The sequence below is a fragment of the Phoca vitulina genome, unplaced genomic scaffold (genome assembly GCF_004348235.1).
Source record: "Phoca vitulina isolate PV1807 unplaced genomic scaffold, GSC_HSeal_1.0 scaffold16, whole genome shotgun sequence".
Lineage (NCBI taxonomy): Eukaryota > Metazoa > Chordata > Mammalia > Carnivora > Phocidae > Phoca > Phoca vitulina.
Genome location: NW_022589719.1, coordinates 29,438,874 through 29,458,431, shown reverse-complemented (window position 1 = coordinate 29,458,431; position 19,558 = coordinate 29,438,874). Strand labels below are relative to the sequence as shown.

Here is a 19,558-nt window from a genome sequence, read left to right as displayed (position 1 = left end):
GGTCCCTGGGATCATGACCTGAGCTGAAGGCAGACACTTAACTCACTGAGCCACTCAGGCGCCCTAGATGTTTTCTTTAATAAGGTTCTAGAAAAGGGGTACAGAACACAATGGAGGAGGTGCTTCTTTCGAAAGCCTGGGTTTGTGATGTGTGTGCCTGCCATTGCCTCTGCTGTGGGTTTGAGTCCCTATCTGGGTGCCTCTGTGTGTGTGTGTGTGTGTGAGAGAGAGAGAGAGAGAGAGAGAGGTGGGGGGTGCGGTGTGTGTGTGGGGGGAGAGAATGCACTTGCGCACTGGAGCAAGTGAGAGAGACAGAGTGGGAGAGAGAGACATAGAGAGAATGCTGGTGCCCAAGTCTCTGCTTTGTCTGTCTTTGCATGTCTATGCCTGTCTGAATGTCTACACATGTGTCTCCACCTCTCCGCGTCCATTGTGTGAGTCTCTGCACAGCGATGGCTCCTTGGCCGTGTCTTCCCTCCCCCATGGCCTGTGCTGGTAACTGGACCTAGGACACAGCCCCCAGGGCTGGCAGCAGAGTTGACTGCTGGGTATTTTTAGCCTGTAAACATGTTTGCCATTTCAGAGGACAGGGCCGCAGGTCTCAGCCCCAGCCCACTCATGATCTTGCCGTGAGGAGGGTGCTCCTGCCTGGAGCCAGGTCTTCTCCAGGCCCCAGCCTGGGGTCTTCCTTCCTCAGCATTTGGGAAGGAAGGAAAACTGCCTTGATGTGGGTAGTGGGTGGCCACCTAGGAGGGAGGATAAGAGGATTCGTGGGGGAGAAGAGAATGGGAGTGTGGAAGGGGGGGCTGGGTAGTCAGAAGGCCCCCCGCACCCCATCATTAAACGGTTAATAAAATCTCATGGAGTTAGAAGTAGCTGTGGGAAATGGCAGTAAATTTGGAAATAGCGTCCTTGCAAGTGGGGAGGTGGGGGAGGGGCTCGGATAAGAAGTGGGTAGGTGGAGGCAAGGCTGGAGCTCCCGCTTCCCTCTGGAGTCCTCAGAGGAAGGTGGGCCTCCGGCTCTGCTCCGCCAAGGGCTGCCGGCCTGACTCCCGTGTCGCTGCAGCGGCGGGAGCTGCACCGTGGTGCGTGGGGCACTGGTGACTCCACGTGGGCACCCTAACTCCGGGGGTGGGGCCAGCGTCTACAGACCGGTTTTGTGGGGGGAGGGATTGGGGGGCCCTCCGAAAGCGGGGAGGCGAGAAATGGGCGCGGCTGCAGGAAGCTTGGGAACCAAGTGAGGAGCCTGGGGCCTGGGATTTGAAGTGTAGATGCCTGGGTTGAGAGAAAACTTAAAGGTCCGCGACAGGCGGGAGGTCGCGGCCCCAGCACCCAAGCCCCCCAGCGGCTTTCTGAACTTCTTGGTCCTTCTTGCAAAATGAGTTGATTCGCAGTTCCAGCTGGGAGGATGAGCCTCAGGGAGCTTCGGGGAGTTTCTTGTCGGGGAGACCGCACACTGAAAACGTTGGGGGGTAGATCCAGGCGCGGGCCAGGGCAGGGGGCACTGGAGGGGGGCGGGGGAAGGCAGCCCCTCGGACGTGCGGCGCCCCCGCGTCCCCGCGACCCCCAGTGCCCGCCCCCGCAGCAGCCCGCTCCCGGGTCCGTGTCGGGTCGGCCCGCTCGCCCGTCCCAGCCCCGCTCCGGCCCCGCCCGGCCCCGCCCTCTCCCCACTGCTCGGGGCAGACCCGCCCGCCCGAGCCGGAGTTACAAGAGCCGCCTCCGCGCGCGGGGGCCCGGCCACTCGGAGCAGCTCCGCCGCGGGGACTGCACCGCCCGCCCTGCCGGACCCGCCCCGACCGGGGCTCGCCGCCTGCAGCAGCCGCAGCACCGCGACCTGGGGCCCCGCGCGGGCTATGGCTGTGCCCGGGGGCTGAGCGCGCAGGTAGGGGCACCGGGCGCAGCGGGGCGCCGCGGGAGCAGGACTCCGAGAACCGGTGAGGGGAGGGGGGCTGCAGGGCTTGGGCGAGGCGCTTGGGCCGGGCGCACTGCGAGGATTCAAACAGCGTGGAGCAAGCTGGGCAGCCGCGGGGCCGCGCGGGGAGGCGACGCGTCGCGCCCTGGGAGCCAAACTGTGCCTCCGGAGTTGGGGCGCAAGTTGGGCAAAGTTGGAAAATCGTTCCGAAGCGTGTTTTGCTCCAGTCCTTATTTCTCTCGAGGGCTGACTGTTGGTTCTGTTGCGCGGCAGGGCGCCCCGTTCCTGGCCTGGGGGCCCCTGTGGGTCCCTGTCCCATCCCCTCCTTCTCCTTGGGGCGGTGGCTCAAGCGCTCTGCTCCCGCTCCTATTCCGTGTTTACTGGAGAAGTTTCCGAGGTCGCCGCCGCTGCCCCTCGGCCCCTCCCGGAGCCCCCCCACCCCCGCGCCCCCTCCGCTGTCCCTCCCCGCTCCCCACACCTCCGCCTCTAACAGTGCGTCCGGAGTCCTCGCGGCCCCACCCAGTTCTGTACCACCAGCCTCTCCCTTTCTCAGCCCCCCTCCTGCTGCCCCGCCCTAGTCTGGCCCCTCCGCGTTCCCCGCTCCAGAAGTCTCCCTTCTTCCTCCAAGGCCGCGCTGCCTGAAGTTTGCAGCGCGCCTCGGGGCGGGACGGGTGGGAGTGGGGGTGGGGGTGGGGGGCGTAATTAGGGAGATTCCAGCGCGGGGGGTGGGCAGGGAGGGGGGGGTACTGTGCGGCGGCCCGGCCCTCGGCACCGCCCCTTCCCCTTTGGGGGCGGTGCGCTCTCCCCCACCCCACTCCCAAACCCGTCCGGGCGGGATGGCCCCCGCCCCAGCGCCTGGCACGGCGCCAGCAGCCTGAGGAATGTGGTGGTTGGAGCCGCTGACTAATTCAAACCAGAACTCGGGGAGGAGTGGAGGGGCAAAGGGGAGGGGGAGGAAGGGGCTGTGTGTGGGACGTGGGGGCAGGAGGCGGCTCCGCTGTAGGAGGAGGGCTTAGCTGCCGTCTCGGGAACCCTCCGCTCCAGCCGCGCGCTCCAGGAGACAGGGTTGGGGGATCGAGGTCCTGCCCTGGAGTTGGAAAGGCAGAGTGCTTAGGGTGTGTTCGGAGCGCAGTGTTATGTAAGGCTTTCCCATGCGGGGAGCGGGAGTGCAGCGTGGGAGGGCCTGGCCCTCCCCTGGCTGGCCTGGGCGCCCCCTGCAGTGCCCGGGCCCGGGATGTGGGGGGCGCAGCCCTGGGCGGCGCTGGCCGCGAGGGACACGTGGGGTCTGAGCACGCCTGGCTGTGCCCCTTGCGTGGGAGGGGAGCCGAGCGGGCAGACGGGGCAACTCACAGCTCTAGCTGCCCACCACTCCCACCAGGTGGGGGACGGCCCTGGCGCCTTTGCACAATGTGGCCAACAGAGAATTGGGTGCGTGGTGTGTGCTCTCGCCTTTCACTGGGTGTGGCTGCAGAGAGGTGGTGGCCCCCGGGAGCCCGCGGTGTGCTGCTGACAGCCCTGCTCTGTGCAGTGGGTTTATGGAAAGGCAGAGTGGGACCATCCCCTGTAGTGGGGTCCTTAGAGAATGACCTGGAGTTTGGGAGAAAAAAGGTCTCGGATATTTACCTCTGTGTCCCCAGCACGGCGCTGGGCTCCCAATAATTGCTTTTGAAATAGTTTCCTCAGTTAGAATCCAGCCTCCGAAGGCAGGGATCACCTGCCCTTCCTTGCACAGTCCAGCATTGGTGGGGACTGGGTTGGTGTTATGGGACCTAGTGACAGTGTGGGGGCTGTAGTGATAGGTGGAGGCTGGCGGGGGGGGGCGGGGGGGGAGAGGAAGGGATTGAAGGTGCTTTGGAAGGCATTTCCAGGCCTCTGCACCTATGCTGCGTCTAAAGTAGGGGGCGGGGCAGATTCTACTTTCTTTTCCCTCTCTTCCTCTGCCCTGCCAGGAGGGAAATCCCTGGGGCAGGGTGTGGCACTCACTTCCTTTCCCAAGAGGAATGGGGAGGCTTCCTTCTCCTTGACCCAAAGGGGTGATGGGTTGGGCCAGCACATGGTAGGTAGAGTGTGCAGAGTGGGGAGTAAAAGGGCGCCCCAGGCTTGGGGGTACCTCCTTGCTCTGAGCTGTGAGCTGCCCTATGAAGGAGGTGGGGTGGGGCAGGGAGGGAGAGGACCTGGGACCATGAGAGCTGGGCTAGCATAGGACACAGGGTCCGCAAGCTTCAAAATGGGGCTTAGAGGGTGTCTAAGCCCCTCTCTAGAGCCTTTTCCTGAAGAGACTATAGGCAGGAACATTGGTCATCGAGCAAGGACACATAGGCGGGGCTTCGTGCTGGTGACAGGGAGGCCCTTAGCAGTGATTCAGGGGTCCTGGTTTGGGCAGCCCCTTGAAGAGCTAACCCCACAGAGCTGGGGACTTGTACCAGCCAGACTTGGTTCAGGGTGGTGAGGCTACAGCCCAGGGCCCAGGGTGCACCTGAGAGAGGAAACCACGGAAGACTGGTGGAGGGAGAAGGCTAGCAGCGGACAAGGGCAGGGAATGGGCTGGGAGTCTCTGGGGTCACCTGAGTCCCAGGGAGGCCCTGGGTGGAGCTGCCCAGGCATTGCCAGACTAGATTCTTTGGCTTAACTTGGAATTAGCTGGCTGGCGCTGGTGGAGCACACTGCCCAGAGCCTGAGGAGCTGGTTTGAGAGGTTGGGGCAAAGCTGTGGGGGTGGAGGGGTGTGTGGGGCTCTGGGGTGTGGCCACCACCTTCCTCAGAACTTGGGAACCGCCTGGGGACAGACAGAGGCATACCAGGAGAGCTAGTCCTGCTCTTGATGGGAACTCTCCCACTGCTGGCTCTTCCCCGCTCCCCCCCCCCCCACTCCCCAACGCCCCCAAGTTTCTCTCCTTGGAGCTGGGCTGACCCTCTGCCTGTGCCTGAGGACAGGAAGGGAGGTGGCTGCTGGAGAAGGTCTAGAATGTGCTGGTTTCAGTCAGGTGGTGGCGGCGGCCGATGTCTAGGGCCTTCTGCTTTCTCTTCGGCCCCCACGGGCTTCATCCAGGCTCGCCGGGAGCTGGCATAGCCCTGGTCCCTGACCATCCCGCTGGGCTCCCAGGCCTTCCTGGGCAAGCTCAGTTTCTTCCGTGCGTGGTGGCCGGGGCTGGGGGGTGGGGGCCTGCGTGGGTGGGCCACAGTGGGGCTCAGCAGGAATGTGTGTGCGCAGGAGTTCTGACAGAGCCCCTCAGGTCCCCCCAGGAGGAGGCCTGGGCCGTTGTAGCTGCGGGTCTTGCTTGTGTCCACGCGGTGCCGTCTCACGGTGGCCTTGTGTCCCTGTGACCACTGGTGTCATAGCGGTGAGGTGTGTGTTATTCCCTGTGGGAGGATGTTCTTCTGGCTGAGCATGGTGGTCCCGGATGTGACACTCTGCTTGCATCTGGGGCTTACAGGGCAGGAGACAGAAGTGGGACTCCGCCCTGGTGGTGGAGGTTTCACAGGGGCTGCGGGTGAGGACTAGAGTCCGTTTCTGCATCCTGGACGGCTTCCGGGCCCACAGGCCCGTGGGAGGGTGAGGATAGCTCTGGAAATGAAGCCCCGGCTGAGTGAGGCGCTGCATACGGCTGGTCAGGGAGGGGCATCCTGCCCTGTCCCTGGGGGCCGGAGCGGAGGTTCTAGGGGAAGGGGAAGTGCCTGGAGCTGATCCCGGCTTCGTGTCCCGGCTGGGCTGGGGGGCGGCTCTTTGGCGGCTGAGCCTCGGGGCCTGGCCCTGCGCCCCTGCACTAGCGGGGCCTGACCGCTGGGCGGAGAGCTTGCCTGTTGCTTGGGGAGTTTCTGCACCCCCTGGCAGCTCCCGGGCTGTCACCTTCCCCCCCCCCGCCCTGGGGTGAGACGGAGCGTTCCTCTTCACCGCCCCTGCCCCGTGGAGGGTGCCACCCTCAGAGCTGGTGTCTTAGTCCCAGTGGTCCTGGGTAAAGGCTCTCTCTTCCCGGGCTATGCGGCCAGAGGCAGGGACTCGGGGCTGGATAATGGGCTGCTGCTCCCATCCCCTGTGGCAGGGAGGAGGGGAGTCCCTCTCGGTCATGGGAGGAAGAGGGAATCTCCCTCCCTGCTGGAAGTGAGAACTTGGAGCTCGCTGGGGGGTGGGAGGAAGCTGTGCGCAGAGGGCCAGGGGAGAGAGGTGGAGAAAGGTATAAGGGAGGGACCCAGCAGGCCCGTGGGGTAGGAGCGAGCGGGGCTCCCCTGGACGCTGAGGTGGGGGGCCCCTGCTGGGGCTGACCAGGAGGAGAGGGCTGGAGTGACCCAGCTGGAGGAACTTCCTGCTGGTGGGAGCTGTGGGCTGGGCCAGTGGCGCAGGTAGCCAGGGAACAAGGAGATAGGGGCACACAGGTAGAGGGAGACACAGACTCCGGGCGCCGGGTTGGCAGGTGGAGGCGCCTCCCATAATGGGCAGGGCCTGGGGCTGCCTGGACAGGTGTCTGTTGGGAGCTGGGGAAGGCGGGGCTGTGGGCCTGCTCAGGGCTGGGAAGAGTGGGGAACGGGGCTGATGAGCATGTCTGTGTGCACGCGGAGTGTGCGCGTCCTTGTGTGTCTTTCTGGGAATGTCTCTCCAGTGCCCAGATCGCCTGTGTCTTGCAGCATGTTAGTCGTATTCTCCCTGATAATCCCACCCTCCCCCCAACACACAACGGGCCCCCTTGGGCTGTACCCCCCAGGATGAACGGAGTGTAAACGTTCTCGATGCCGGCTTAGACTCTTGAGATTATCGTGCTCTTCTCCCCCAGTTAGAATAGGGCATGCTGTTTTCCAGACGGAGCTCTGGCAGCCGCCTCCATGGAGGTCCGTTTGGAGGCCTGGGCCCCGGAAGCCATGCCTGCCCCGCGTGGAATGAGCGTCAGCCCTGTTGTGGTTGTTCCCGTTTCCCAGTGAGCGGAAGTAGCTGCCTTGCCCTACTGGTGCTTTTCTCTGGAGTGGGTCTCGTGTCCCCCAAGCCCCAGAGGGGACGACTCTCTTGGCCTTCACCTGCTGGGGCCCCAGAGAGTGTCCAGGTGAGCTGGGGGTCTGTGTGGCTCAGGATTTCTGACTCCTGGGGACGTGGCCTCAACGAGCCCCTCAGATCCTGGCTCCCGGGATGCCTGGGACTCTGCCCGTCCGGGTCTGCTGTCCCCAAGCTGTTGGCCAGGAAGTGGCTGGTGTGTGGACACAGGAGGCCGTGGGCCCTGGCCCTCCGTCCTGCGGCTTGTGGCGCTTGAGAGGCGTCAGGCTCTCTGGGCGAGTGTCCTGCGCTCCTTGGGTCTCTGGGTCCCCTAGGGGAATCTCAGCCCCTCTCGCTGAGGCCTCCCCCCGCACCACGTCTCCCTCTAGGTGAGCATGGAGGCCCCTTCATCTTCCCGTGGGTGTCTCTCTGGCCCTCCTCCAGTGCAGGTCTCTCTTCTGTGTATCTCCCTTGTGCATCTTTCTCTGTGGTTTCTCATCCTGTGTGTATTTATTTGCGCCTTCATTCCTCCACCGAGGTAAAGGCTGTTTGCTTTGGAGCCACAGAGTCCTGGAAGCCCGGGCTTACATCTCAAACCCTCGCTCATACTTGGGCAAGTCATCTTACCTCTGGAGGCCTGCTGCTGCATCTCTAAAATAAGGACATTAATTATTAATCACGGAGGGTTGTCTGGGATCGAATGAGCCCCCAGGCCTGGAAGTACAGCACGCCACAGGAGCTCGGCAAAATTCTCTTTTTCTCAATCTGTTGGGGGTTTTCTCTCAACGCAGAGCTTTCTCTTCCTCTTTGCTGTCTGGTGTTTATGAGAGTGGATTGCCCCTCTGGGTGTGTCTCCCTTTTCTTTGAATATCCTAGCTGCTCGTCCTGTTATAAGTGTTTGGGACTTTCCCTCTGGTGGAGGTCTCTACCTGGGGTGTGAGTCATTTCATTCTTCCTGGGCTCGGGAGGTGCTTCTCCCTGGCTTGTGTGTATGGTGGGTCTGATCCCTCCCGTACCTGCCATTGCGCTGGGTCCAAGTCCCACTGCTGTTGGTGCCGTCTCCTCAGTGGGTGGGAGCGCTTCTCTCTCCCTTGGAGCCTCACCTCCCGTGTCCGTCCCCTGCTGGGCATGTGATCACACTTGTGTCCCTCTGGTATGGAGCTTCAGGTTTGGCGCACGGAGGCACGGAGGCCCACGGGCATGTCTCTCGGGCACTGGGCCTCTATCAGTTCCTGTCATCTTAACCCTGACGCTGGCTGCGAGGCTGTTTTTGGCTGCAGCAGTGGTTAGGCTGGGCCCCCTCCCTGGCTGACTTCATACTCGCTCTTGGGGGACGAAGGGGCTCTGTTCCCTAAGGGCAGGGTGGGAAAGGTGCTCCTCTGGATGCCACCCCTGGCGGAGACCCTCTGCCCTGGGCAAGGAGTCTGCTTCCCGGATCTGCCCGCATGTCAAACCCCCTCCCCGCCGCCCCCCCGGTCTGCACATTCCTCTTTGAAGGCTTTTAAAAAATTTTTATTTATTTATTTGAGAGAGAGAGTGTTCGGGAGCAGGGGGCGGGGCAGAGGGAGAGGGAGAAGCAGACTTCCTGCTGAGCAAGGAGCCCAACGGGGGGCTCGATCCCAGGACCCTGGGATCATGACCTGAGCCGAAGGCAGATGCTTAACCGACTGAGCCACCCAGGCGCCCCCTCTTTGCAGTTTTGAATTGTTGGCACAGCCTTGTTCTTCTCTCGCTGCTTCTGGCCTGAGTTATGGTGTCCCCGCAGTCTCAGCCTCACAGGTGGAGTGGACATACCATCTCGCTCTTTCTCGGCCCTCTAAGCAGCCCTCTGCCTAGAGGGTCCCCACTCCAGCCCCTCCCATCATAAAGGACACTGTGAGCCAGGGTCAGGTGGACCTCGGGGTGGGGAGGCGGCCGACCAGGGTTCTGGGACCCCGACACTCTCCTGTCCTCACCTCTCTGGGCCTCGCCTTCCCCATCTGTAAATACCGGACAGTGCAGTCCCGCAGGGCTTTCTGCAGTGGTGGAAATGTTCTGCACCTGCCCTGTCTAATATGGTAGCCCTTATGTGATTGTTGAGCTCTTGAAATGTGGCTACTGCAAGCAATAAACTAACAATTCAATTTAACTTAATTTAAATTAGTATACATTTAAATAGCCACATACAGCTACCATGTTGACAGCAGGGCTATAAGGTGTCCTCTAGCTCCAAAGGCTTATGACACTTGGGCCGAATGTGCAGAATTCCCCGGAGTTCCAAAGACCCTCCTTTGGGTCGCCACAGGGCAGGACCCTCAGGCCCTGGGGAAGCCTGGCGTCACCTGACTTACGTAGGAGAAGAAGGGCCCATCTGGGCTTGGTACAGGCCCCAAAGATGTGGGAGAGACGGAGCGCCGGGACTCAGATGCAGTAAACAGACCCTTCCCACCGTGGTCTCGAATCCCCCAGTAGCACCCCCATGTGCTGCCACCTCAGTGGCCCAGAGCAGAGGAGAGGGGAGGGGAGAAGGAGAAGCCCTGGGCCGGGGCAGGCAGGGTGGTTGGCAGCCCCTCCTGGCCAGGAATCCAGGGGGTGCCCTGCCGGGGCCAACCTGCAGCCCCCGGTCCCACGGCTCCTGTTCTCACGGGCTGTGGACCCTTCACCGCTCACGATGGCTCTCTCCCCTCCTTCTGAGCTGCTTGGCTTGAGGCGCGTAGCAAGTCCCTCCTGAGCCTCCGAGCTGTGCTTTCGGGGACTCCTGGCCTGGGGCTCCATCCTGAGGGAAGCTGACTGCCCCTCTGGCCCCGGGGCTCTGGCCAACGAAGCACTTTGTCGATGGGTTTTTAGGCGTGACCCTTTGCATGTCTGGAGCTGTTGCAGCCTCAGTGACTCATTGGGGAAGGAGGGAGGGTGGGGCCGAGCTGTGGGCGAGGGTGAGCTGGCTCGCCGTCTCCGCCCCTCGCTAGCTGCTGGCTCTGCTGGGCAGAGAAAAGGGGGGCCTGCTCAAGGAGGAAGAGTGGGGTGCCAGGCTGGTTGGTGGCTTCAGAGAGCTGAGAAGCCCTCAGGCTGGAAGCCTTTTCCTTCCCTGCCCTGCCTGGCTCCCCGTCCGCAGGACTGGCCGCTGGGGGAAGGCGCCTTAAAGTCGCAGCTGTGCTGTTCGCTGGGGTCAGCGTGACTTCCCATAGGGGCTGCTTGTCGGGAGGGGAGGAGGTGATTCCCTAGCTCACACCTGTGCCGATAGGCCGCTCACCGTCAGTGACTCTGCCCGCCTCCTAGGCAGCACCTGTGTCCTAAATACTGCATGCGTGAGTTCAGCGCGTGGAGGACTGGGGACCTAGGTGCTGTCTTTCGCCAGAGCTGCTAAGCACCCGTGAATTTCCGAGGGACACAATCCTGTCCTCAGAGGCAAACTCTAAGGTCTTCAAGAGAACTGGCAAATAATAGGTTCTCTTTGCCCCGTTCTCTCCTTCTACATTTCATTCCCCCCCAGGAGGTTCCCCAACCTTCTAGAACATTCTGAGGCTAAATGAGTCACGCCCAGAGCACCTTGCTCATAATTTATATCCGGGACAGGAACTTCAGTCTTTAAAATCTCCCCATCTGGCACATGGAGCGCATTTAGTAAATGCTGGGAGGACACGCAAGTCAAGTTCGGTGACAATCTGAAGTTGCGAGCGGGCGCAGGGCTGGGCTGGGCTGTGTCTGTCCCTTGCTGGTTTTCTTTGCTGTGTCTGCAACGGTGTTGGACATGCAGGAGGCCATCAGTATGCACGTATTTATTGATCAGTTTACGAATTTCTGAATGTAAACAGCTTCAGGGTGGGGCTTTGGGTGAGGCTCTGCCTGATTTTTAGCATCCCCCACACGATTTCACAGACCTGCTTCTGGATGACTCTGCCCCTGCCATTCTGCGTGGGTGGCTGTAGGCCAGGGCTGTATTCAGAGTCCTGCCTCGTGTCTTTCCAGGGCACCTCTGCAGCTGACAGCTCATCCTGTGGCCAGAGGGCATCTTTGCTCCCGAGTGCTGGCACCTATGGGGGCCTGACCCAGCGCCGTGCGTGGGCAGCCAGATGGGCCCTGACTCCCCGTGTCCCGGAGGCAGCTCAGCTGCATTCAAGCATCTGGGGCGTGGGCTGGCCCCCGGGGCGGGGCTTGGGGCTTCTTTGGTTCAGCCCGCTGCACCTGGAGCTCCCAGCTGGTGAGAGTCCCCCTGGTCCTAAGGACCGGGTTGGATCAGGTGTTGGATCAGGTGACTCAGAGTCACTGTTTGTCAGCAGGGGAGGGAGGGCACCACCATTCCTGCTTTCAGGTCTGCCAGGCAGTCGCCTTCAGTGCTGGAGACACAGAGAAGTGGAGTCTCACGCCGGTTAAAGCTGCAGACCTGATGTGCTGTAGGGGAGAGAGTTGCAGACTCAGAGCCCAACGGTAGTGGCACGCTCACGGTGGACCTCAGCTCTCAGTCTCTCCATCTGTAAAATGGGGACAGCAATGTCTCCTTCCTGGAGCTGTTACAAAGAGCCTAAAGAGAATGGGTGTTTTGTGAGACTCGTGTGCGCCTGAGCTTTTCCACACATGCTCACGCGCTCTCTCCTTCCGTCCTCAGGGAGATCCTGTGTCAGCTCCGTTTTCACAGAGGAGGAGATGGATGTTCAGAGAAGTTGAGTGACTTGGCCAGGGACATGCACACAGATGGGAGGATACAGAGCTAGGGTTTATTTATTTATTTATTTATTTATTTAAAGATTTTATTTATTTGACAGAGAGAGACACAGCGAGAGAGGGAACACAAGCAGGGGGAGTGGGAGAGGGAGAAGCAGACTTCCTGCCGAGCAGGGAGCCCGATGTGGGGCTCGATCCCAGGACCCTGGGATCATGACCTGAGCCGAAGGCAGACGCTTAATGACTGAGCCACCCAGGTGTGCCCCAGGGTTTATTTATTTTTATTTTTTAAAGATTTTATTTATTTATTTGAGAGAGAGAGAGAGAGAGCTCATGAGCAGAGGCAGAGGGAGAAACAGGCTCCCCGCTGAACTGGGAGCCCGATGCAGGACTTCATCCCAGGACCCCGGGATCATGACCCGAGCTGAAGGCAGCCGCTTAACTGACTGAGCCACCCAGGGGCCCCAGAGCCAGGGTTGATACCAGGGTTTATATCTGGGTCTGGCTCCCCTAAGCCCCCTTTCCGCGATCCCAGGTTGGACAGTCATGTATGAATGGAACTGAAGTAGGGGAGGGTTGGGGTTTCGGTGTGGCCCCGAGAACGGAACAGGAGCAAGCCAGCCGTCTTTTGCGGTCGGGGTTTTGAGCAAGCCGCCTGTTGAGCGTGAGCATCTTTGTCCACTTTTCCCCAGGCTGTGTGACCGAGATTCCCGACGAGAGAGACTGAGAAGAGAGGAAGGAGGGGCGGGCTCCTGGCAAGGCATCCGCTCCTGAACTGAGTCCTGCAAAAGGTCCGTGGGAGAGAGGGTGTGACGGAGGTGAGGGGTGGCCGGGGGGGGGGGGGGGGTCCAGGGGGGGTGGCATCGGGATGCAGGGTCCTGGGTGGAAGGGATGAGCCAGTGTCCACTTTCCATGGGGACCATTTCCACAGCAGAAGCGGGCATCTGAGACACGCTGCACTCCCTGTGAGTTCACAGCACCAGAGATCCTTGGCTTTCTCGTCTCCTCATGCCCTCGAGCCCCCACTCTCCTGAGCCCCTGTTTCCTTACCTCACCCCAGATGGAGAAGGAAGAGGACACGACCCGGGAGCTGCTGCTGCCCAACTGGCAGGGCAGCGGCTCCCATGGGCTGACCATCGCCCAGAGGGACGACGGCGTCTTTGTGCAGGAGGTGATGCAGAACTCCCCTGCGGCCCGCACTGGGGTGGTCAGAGAGGGTGAGTCACCTCAGAGTGCGGGCTGGCTGCCGGGCTGGGCTGGCTGAGTGCGGTGGAGGGAAGGCCACAGGGGCCGTGGAGGGGCCAGTCCCAGTGACATCAGGATGGCCGGTACCCAAGTCCTGCCCTCCCCTCCCCTGCCCACTCTGTGTCCCTCGATCCACACAGTCCTCGGGGAAAGCGGTTATGTAGCGGGGTGGAGACATCGTCCTTAGTGCCCACTTCACTACCCACAAGCTCTGCCGCTTCGGGCGCATCGGTGGGCCTCCCTAAGCCTTACTTTCCTCATCTGTGCAACGGGTATTACCGTACCTGCCCTGTAGGGTGGTCATGACACGCATTGAATGCAAGTCAGTTCGAGGGTCCAGCATGCGGTGGTTGTGTGCTGTTTTCCCAAGACCCCGTGGGTCTCACCTGCTTCTTGCCCCGCCCTGCTCAGGGGACCAGATTGTGGGTGCCACCATCTACTTTGACAACCTGCAGTCAGGCGAGGTGACCCAGCTGCTGAACACCATGGGGCACCACACCGTGGGCCTGAAGCTGCATCGCAAGGGGGACCGCTCCCCTGAGCCTGGCCAGACGTGGGCCCACGAAGTCTTCAGCTCCCGAAGCTCTGAGGTGGTTCTGGTGAGTGCCTGACTGGCCTGTCTGTGCCCTGAGCTCCCTGTAGCCACACTGACCTGCTGGCCACTTCCTGAGCCTGTGTCTGCCTCCTGTGCCTCTGTACCTCCTTCTCCTGCATTCTCCCCCGTGCACTCTGTTAAGTCAGACCGTGTGTTCCTATTTGTGTGTGGCGTGTGGCTGATATTGCCCCTGAAAGTCTTCCATCAGTCTCTCCAGAGTGCCGCAGCGTAGGGACCCACTCGCGCTGTCTCGCCCTGGATGCCAGGAGGAAGCTCAGCTGCTTGGCAAGGAATCTTCAGACTAGTCTCACAGGTGCCCTGCTCGGCCTCCCAGACACCGTTTTTATCCTTCCAGAGGCCTGGACTCATCTGTGAGTCAGAGGCTGGGCAGCAAAGTGCCTGGGGGACGTTTCTTTGCTCCTTCTGATGGCTTGTTTATTTAACAATAATGGGTCCTCAAAGTGAAAGTGTTAACCCAAGCACGGCAGAGTCTCGACAAATGCTTTCCGAGGGGTCCCCATTAAACAAGCCAGTGAGTTGAGAATTGAGAGCCCAAGGGTCAAATCGACGCAGAGCTGGGAAGCATCCCTGGGACTTGACAGGACGAGTGGAATCTAGAATTGATTGTAAATCCTTCTTCCAGACCACGCAAGGCAGGAATCAACCCCACATCTCTCCCCCATGGCTTTTGCTTCCCAGAGTTTCCCCAAATAATTTGTTTTCCTCCTGCGATGTGGCTGTCAGCCCCTTTCTTGCCCCCTCCGTGGTCCGCCCCAGGAGGCTCCGTGGGCCTCCGTTCTGGTCCCAGCTGCTTTGGGAAACAGGCAACCATGTTGGCAGCTGGGCTGTGGCTGGGCGCCTGTGGCTCAGGCAGACCCTGCTACAGCCTCGGCCGGCCGTGTCTTTCTGCAGAGCGGGGATGATGAGGACTACCAGCGCATCTACACCACGAAGATCAAGCCTCGGCTGAGGTCAGAGGATGGACTAGAAGGGGATCCTGGGGAGACCCAGAGCCGCACCATCACGGTGACTAGAAGGGTCACGGCCTACACTGTCGATGTGACAGGCCGCGAAGGAGCCAGGGAGATCGATATCAGCAGCCCAGAGTTCAAGATCAAGATTCCACGGCATGAACTGACGGAAATCTCCACTGTGGATGTGGACACCTACTCTGGCCAGACAGTGATCAGACTGCCCTCGGGCCCGGGGGCAGTGTCTCCCACCACAGGCTCAGTTGTGGACACCCGAGCGGGGTCCGTTTCTGCTTCAGGACCAGAGCTCCAAGGTGCTGGCCACTCGAAGCTCCAGGTCACCGTGCCTGGGATAAAGGTGGGGAGCCCAGGTGTCAATGTCAGTGCAAAAGGCTTGAACTTGGGTGGCAAAAGAGGGGTCCAAGTTCCAGGAGTGGACATTTCGTCTTCTCTTGGGGGTGGGGCAGTGGAGGTGCAGGACCCGTCTCTGGAGAGTGGCAATAATGGGAAAATTAAAATTCCCACTATGAAGGTGCCAAAATTTGGTGTCTCAACAGCACCTGAGGGCCAGGCACCAGTGGCAGGGTTGAGTGTTTCTGTACCTGAATTCTCTGTGGAGCACAAGGGTGGCAAGCCAGGCCTGACCATTGGCGGGAACATCCAGACCCCTCAGCTAGAAGTCAGTGCTCCTTCTGCCAATATTGAGGGATACGAGGGGAAGCTGAAGGGCCCCCAGATCACTGGGCCATCCCTTGAGAGTAACCTAGGCCTGAAAGGTGCCAAGCCACAGGGGAGCATAGGGGTGGACATCTCAGGGCCCAAAATCGAGGGCACTCTCAGTGGCTCCAATGTGGAAGTTCAAGCCCCTGACATTGATATTCATGGTCCTGGGGGCAAACTGAATATGCCCAAGCTGAAAGTTCCCAAATTCTCTGTATCAGGTTCTAAGGGAGGGGGAGCTGGCATTGATGTGGCACTGCCCACAGGTGAAGTGACTCTTCCTGGGATGTCTGGGGACGTCAGCCTGCCTGAAGTTGCTGCTGGGGGGCTGGAAGGGAAGGTGAAGGGTACGAAAGTCAAGACTCCTGAAATGAGCATACAGAAACCTAAAATCTCCATGCAGGATGTGGATCTGAGCCTTGGATCCCCTAAACTTAAGGGAGATATTAAGGTTTCAGTGCCTGGGGTGCAAGGTGATGTTAAAGGCCCTCAAGTGGCAGTTAAGGGCTCCAAAGTGGACATAGAGACACCTAGCCTTGAGGGGACCCTGACGGGACCCACACTTAGTAGTCCTTCTGGGAAAACAGGAACGTGCAGGATCTCTATGGCAGATGTAGATCTCAATGTGGCTGCACCTAAAGTGAAAGGGGGTGTAGATGTCACACTCCCCAAAGTAGAAGGGAAAGCCAAAGTCCCTGAAGTGGATGTCAGTGCCCCAGGTGTGGAAGTTCATGGCCCAGAATGGAACCTGAAAATGCCCAAGTTCAGCCCTCCAGGAGTTGAAGGGGAAGGCCCAGATGTAGATGTGAAACTACCCAAAGATGTCAGTATTTTGGGGCCCAAGGTCAATGTGGAGGCCCCAAATGTCAACATAGGGGGCCTGGGAGGCAAACTTAAAGGCCCTGATATTAAGCTGCCTGAAGTGAGTGTCAAGACACCAAAGATCTCCATACCTGATGTCGATTTGCATGTTAAAGGCACAAAGGTAAAAGGAGAGTATGATGTAACAGTCCCAAAACTTGAAGGGGAACTGAAAGGCCCCAAAGTGGACCTTGATGCCCCAGATGTGGATGTTCAGGGCCCAGACTGGCATCTGAAGATGCCCAAGATGAAAATGCCCAAAATCAGTGTGCCAGGGTTCAAAGCAGAGGGCCCAGAAGTGGATGTGAACCTGCCCAAGGCTGATGTGGACATTTCTGGGCACAAGGTAGATGTTAGTGCTCCAGATGTGAGCATTGAGGGACCAGAAGGGAAATTGAAAGGACCTAAGTTTAAGATACCTGAGATGAATATCAAAGCCCCAAAGATCTCCATGCCAGATGTGGACTTACATTTGAAAGGCCCTAAAGTAAAAGGAGAATACGATGTCACAGTGCCAAAAGTGGAAGGTGAGATTAAAGTTCCTGATGTTGAACTTAAAAGTGCCAAAGTGGATATCGATGTTCCAGATGTTGATGTTCACGGCCCAGACTGGCACCTGAAGATGCCCCAAATGAAAATGCCCAAGTTCAGCATGCCAGGCTTCAAAGCAGAGGGCCCAGAAGTGGATGTGAACCTGCCCAAGACTGACATTGACATCTCGGGACCCACGGTGGACGTTGAAGTTCCAGATGTGAACATCGAAGGACCTGAAGGAAAGCTGAAGGGTCCCAAGTTTAAGATGCCTGAGATGAATATCAAGGCCCCTAAGATCTCTATGCCTGATGTGGATTTGCATATGAAAGGTCCCAAGGTAAAGGGAGAATATGATGTTACGGTGCCAAAGATGGAAGGGGAACTCAAAGGGCCAAAAGTAGATGTCAGTGCCCCAGATGTTGAAGTTCATGGTCCTGAATGGAACCTAAAGATGCCCAAGATGAAAATGCCCAAATTTACCATGCCCAGCCTCAAAGGGGAGGGCCCAGAAGTGGATGTGAGCCTGCCCAAGGCTGATGTGGACATTTCTGCACCCAAGGTAGATATTAGTGCTCCAGATTTGAGCCTTGAAGGACCAGAAGGAAAGTTGAAAGGCCCCAAGTTTAAGATGCCTGAGATGCACTTCAAGGCTCCTAAGATGACTATGCCAGATGTTGACTTGGATCTTAAAGGACCCAAAATGAAAGGCAATCTAGATGTGTCAGTACCAAAAATAGAAGGTGAGATGAAAGTTCCAGATGTGGACATCAAAGGACCCAAGGTAGACATTAAAGCACCAGATGTGGAAGTCCAAGGTGCAGACTGGAGCCTGAAAATGCCCAAGATGAAAATGCCTAAGTTCAGCATGCCCGGCTTGAAAGATGAGGGCCCAGATGTGGATGTGAACCTGCCCAAGGCTGACGTTGACATCTCTGGACCCAAAGTTGACATTGAAGCCCCAGATGTAAGCCTTGAAGGTCCAGAAGGGAAGCTGAAGGGCCCCAAATTTAAGATGCCTGAGATGCACTTCAAGACCCCCAAGATCTCCATGCCTGATGTGGACTTACACTTGAAAGGTCCTAAGGTGAAGGGGGATGTGGACGTGTCTGTGCCCAAGATAGAAGGTGAAATGAAAGTGCCAGATGTGGACATCAAAGGACCCAAAGTGGATGTCRATGTCCCAGATGTGGACATTCACRGCCCAGACTGGAACTTGAAAATGCCCAAGATGAAAATGCCCAAATTTAGCATGCCTGGCTTCAAAGGTGAGGGCCCGGAAGTGGATGTGAACGTGCCCAAGGCTGACATTGACATCTCTGGACCCACAGTGGACATTGAAGCCCCAGATGTCAACATTGAAGGACCGGAAGGAAAGCTGAAAGGCCCCAAGTTTAAGATGCCTGAGATGCACTTCAAGGCTCCCAAGATCTCCATGCCTGATGTGAACTTGAATCTTAAGGGGCCAAAACTAAAGGGAGATGTGGATGTGTCTGTGCCAAAATTGGAAGGAGATTTGAAAGGGCCCAGTGTGGACATGGAGATGCCTGACGTTGATCTGGAATGTCCTGATGCAAAGCTGAAAGGCCCTAAGTTTAAGATGCCAGACATGCACTTCAAGACCCCCAAGATCTCCATGCCTGATGTGGACTTACACTTGAAAGGCCCCAAAGTGAAAGGGGATGTGGATGTGTCTGTGCCCAAGATAGAAGGTGAAATGAAAGTGCCAGATGTGGACATTAAAGGCCCCAAAATAGACATTGATGCCCCAGATGTGGATGTTCATGGCCCAGACTGGCACCTGAAGATGCCCAAGATGAAAATGCCCAAGTTCAGTATGCCTGGCTTCAAAGGCGAGGGACCAGATGTGGATGTGAACCTGCCCAAGGCTGACATTGACATCTCTGGACCCAAGGTGGACATTGAAGCCCCGGATATGAACATTGAGGGTCCAGAAGGAAAACTGAAAGGTCCGAAGTTCAAGATGCCTGAAATGCACTTTCATGCGCCTAAGATCTCCATGCCTGATGTTGATTTCAACTTAAAAGGGCCTAAAATCAAAGGAGACTTTGATGTTTCTGCCCCAAAGCTGGAGGGAGAGTTAAAGGGTCCAGAAGTGGATGTCAGAGGTCCCAAATTGGATGTTGACATGCCAGACATAGCTGTGGAAGGTCCAGATGGCAAATGGAAAAGTCCTAAATTTAAGATGCCAGACATGCACTTTAAAGCTCCCAAAATATCCATGCCAGACATTGACCTACACTTAAAAAGTCCCAAGATAAAGGGAGAGGTGGATGTTGATGTTCCCAAACTGGAAGGTGACCTCAAAGGGCCAGACCTCAAAGATGGCATCAGTGGGCCAGATATCGACACCGAAGGACCAGAGGGCAAATTGAAAGGTCCCAAGTTCAAGATGCCTGACATGCATTTCAAAGCCCCAAATATTTCTATGCCTGATGTGGACCTAAATTTGAAAGGACCAAAAATCAAGGGGGATGTTGATGTGTCTGTGCCTGAGATAGAAGGTAAAATTAAAGTACCAGATGTGAACATCAAGGGCCCCAAAGTAGACATAAATGCTCCTGATGTTCATGGCCCAGACTGGCACCTGAAAATGCCCAAAATGAAAATGCCCAAGTTCAGCATGCCTGGTTTCAAAGCAGAGGGTCCAGAGGTAGACGTGAATCTTCCCAAGGCTGACATTGATGTCTCAGGACCCAAAGTTGACATTGAAGCCCCAGATATGAGCATCGAGGGTCCAGAGGGAAAAATCAAGGGGCCTAAATTTAAGATGCCAGAAATGAACATCAAAACTCCCAAAATCTCCATGCCAGATGTAGATTTACACTTGAAAAGTCCTAAGGTCAAAGGTGATGTGGACATTTCCCTGCCTAAGGTGGAAGGTGACCTAAAGGCCCCCAAAGGGGACATTGATGTCCCAGATGTTGATGCTCAGGGCCCAGACTGGCACCTGAAAATGCCCAAGATGAAAATGCCCAAGTTCAGCATGCCAGGCTTCAAAGGAGAAGGCCCAGAAGTGGACGTGAACCTGCCCAAGGCTGACATTGACATCTCAGGACCCAAGGTGGACATTGAAGGCCCTGATGTTAACATTGAGGGTCCTGAGGG

At 58.1% G+C, this 19,558-nt stretch overlaps 1 protein-coding gene across 4 annotated transcripts in view; it reads left to right on the top strand.

Moving 5' to 3' along the window:
* Nucleotides 1–1,751: 1,751 nt before the first annotated feature.
* Nucleotides 1,752–19,558, top strand: part of AHNAK (AHNAK nucleoprotein) — a 23,385-nt gene continuing 5,578 nt past the window's right edge. The window contains exons 1-5 of one of the 4 annotated variants that reach the window (XM_032414291.1): nucleotides 1,752–1,882; nucleotides 12,199–12,297; nucleotides 12,567–12,723; nucleotides 13,163–13,350; nucleotides 14,259–18,245. In XM_032414291.1, the coding sequence (XP_032270182.1) occupies nucleotides 12,567–12,723; nucleotides 13,163–13,350; nucleotides 14,259–18,245 (4,332 nt within the window). In that variant the 5' untranslated portion in view covers nucleotides 1,752–1,882; nucleotides 12,199–12,297. Of the gene's footprint in view, nucleotides 1,883–3,032; nucleotides 3,051–11,482; nucleotides 11,505–12,198; nucleotides 12,298–12,566; nucleotides 12,724–13,162; nucleotides 13,351–14,258; nucleotides 18,252–19,558 lie in introns of those variants that run through there. The other 3 variants (XM_032414292.1, XM_032414294.1, XM_032414293.1) reach the window with 3 other exon arrangements.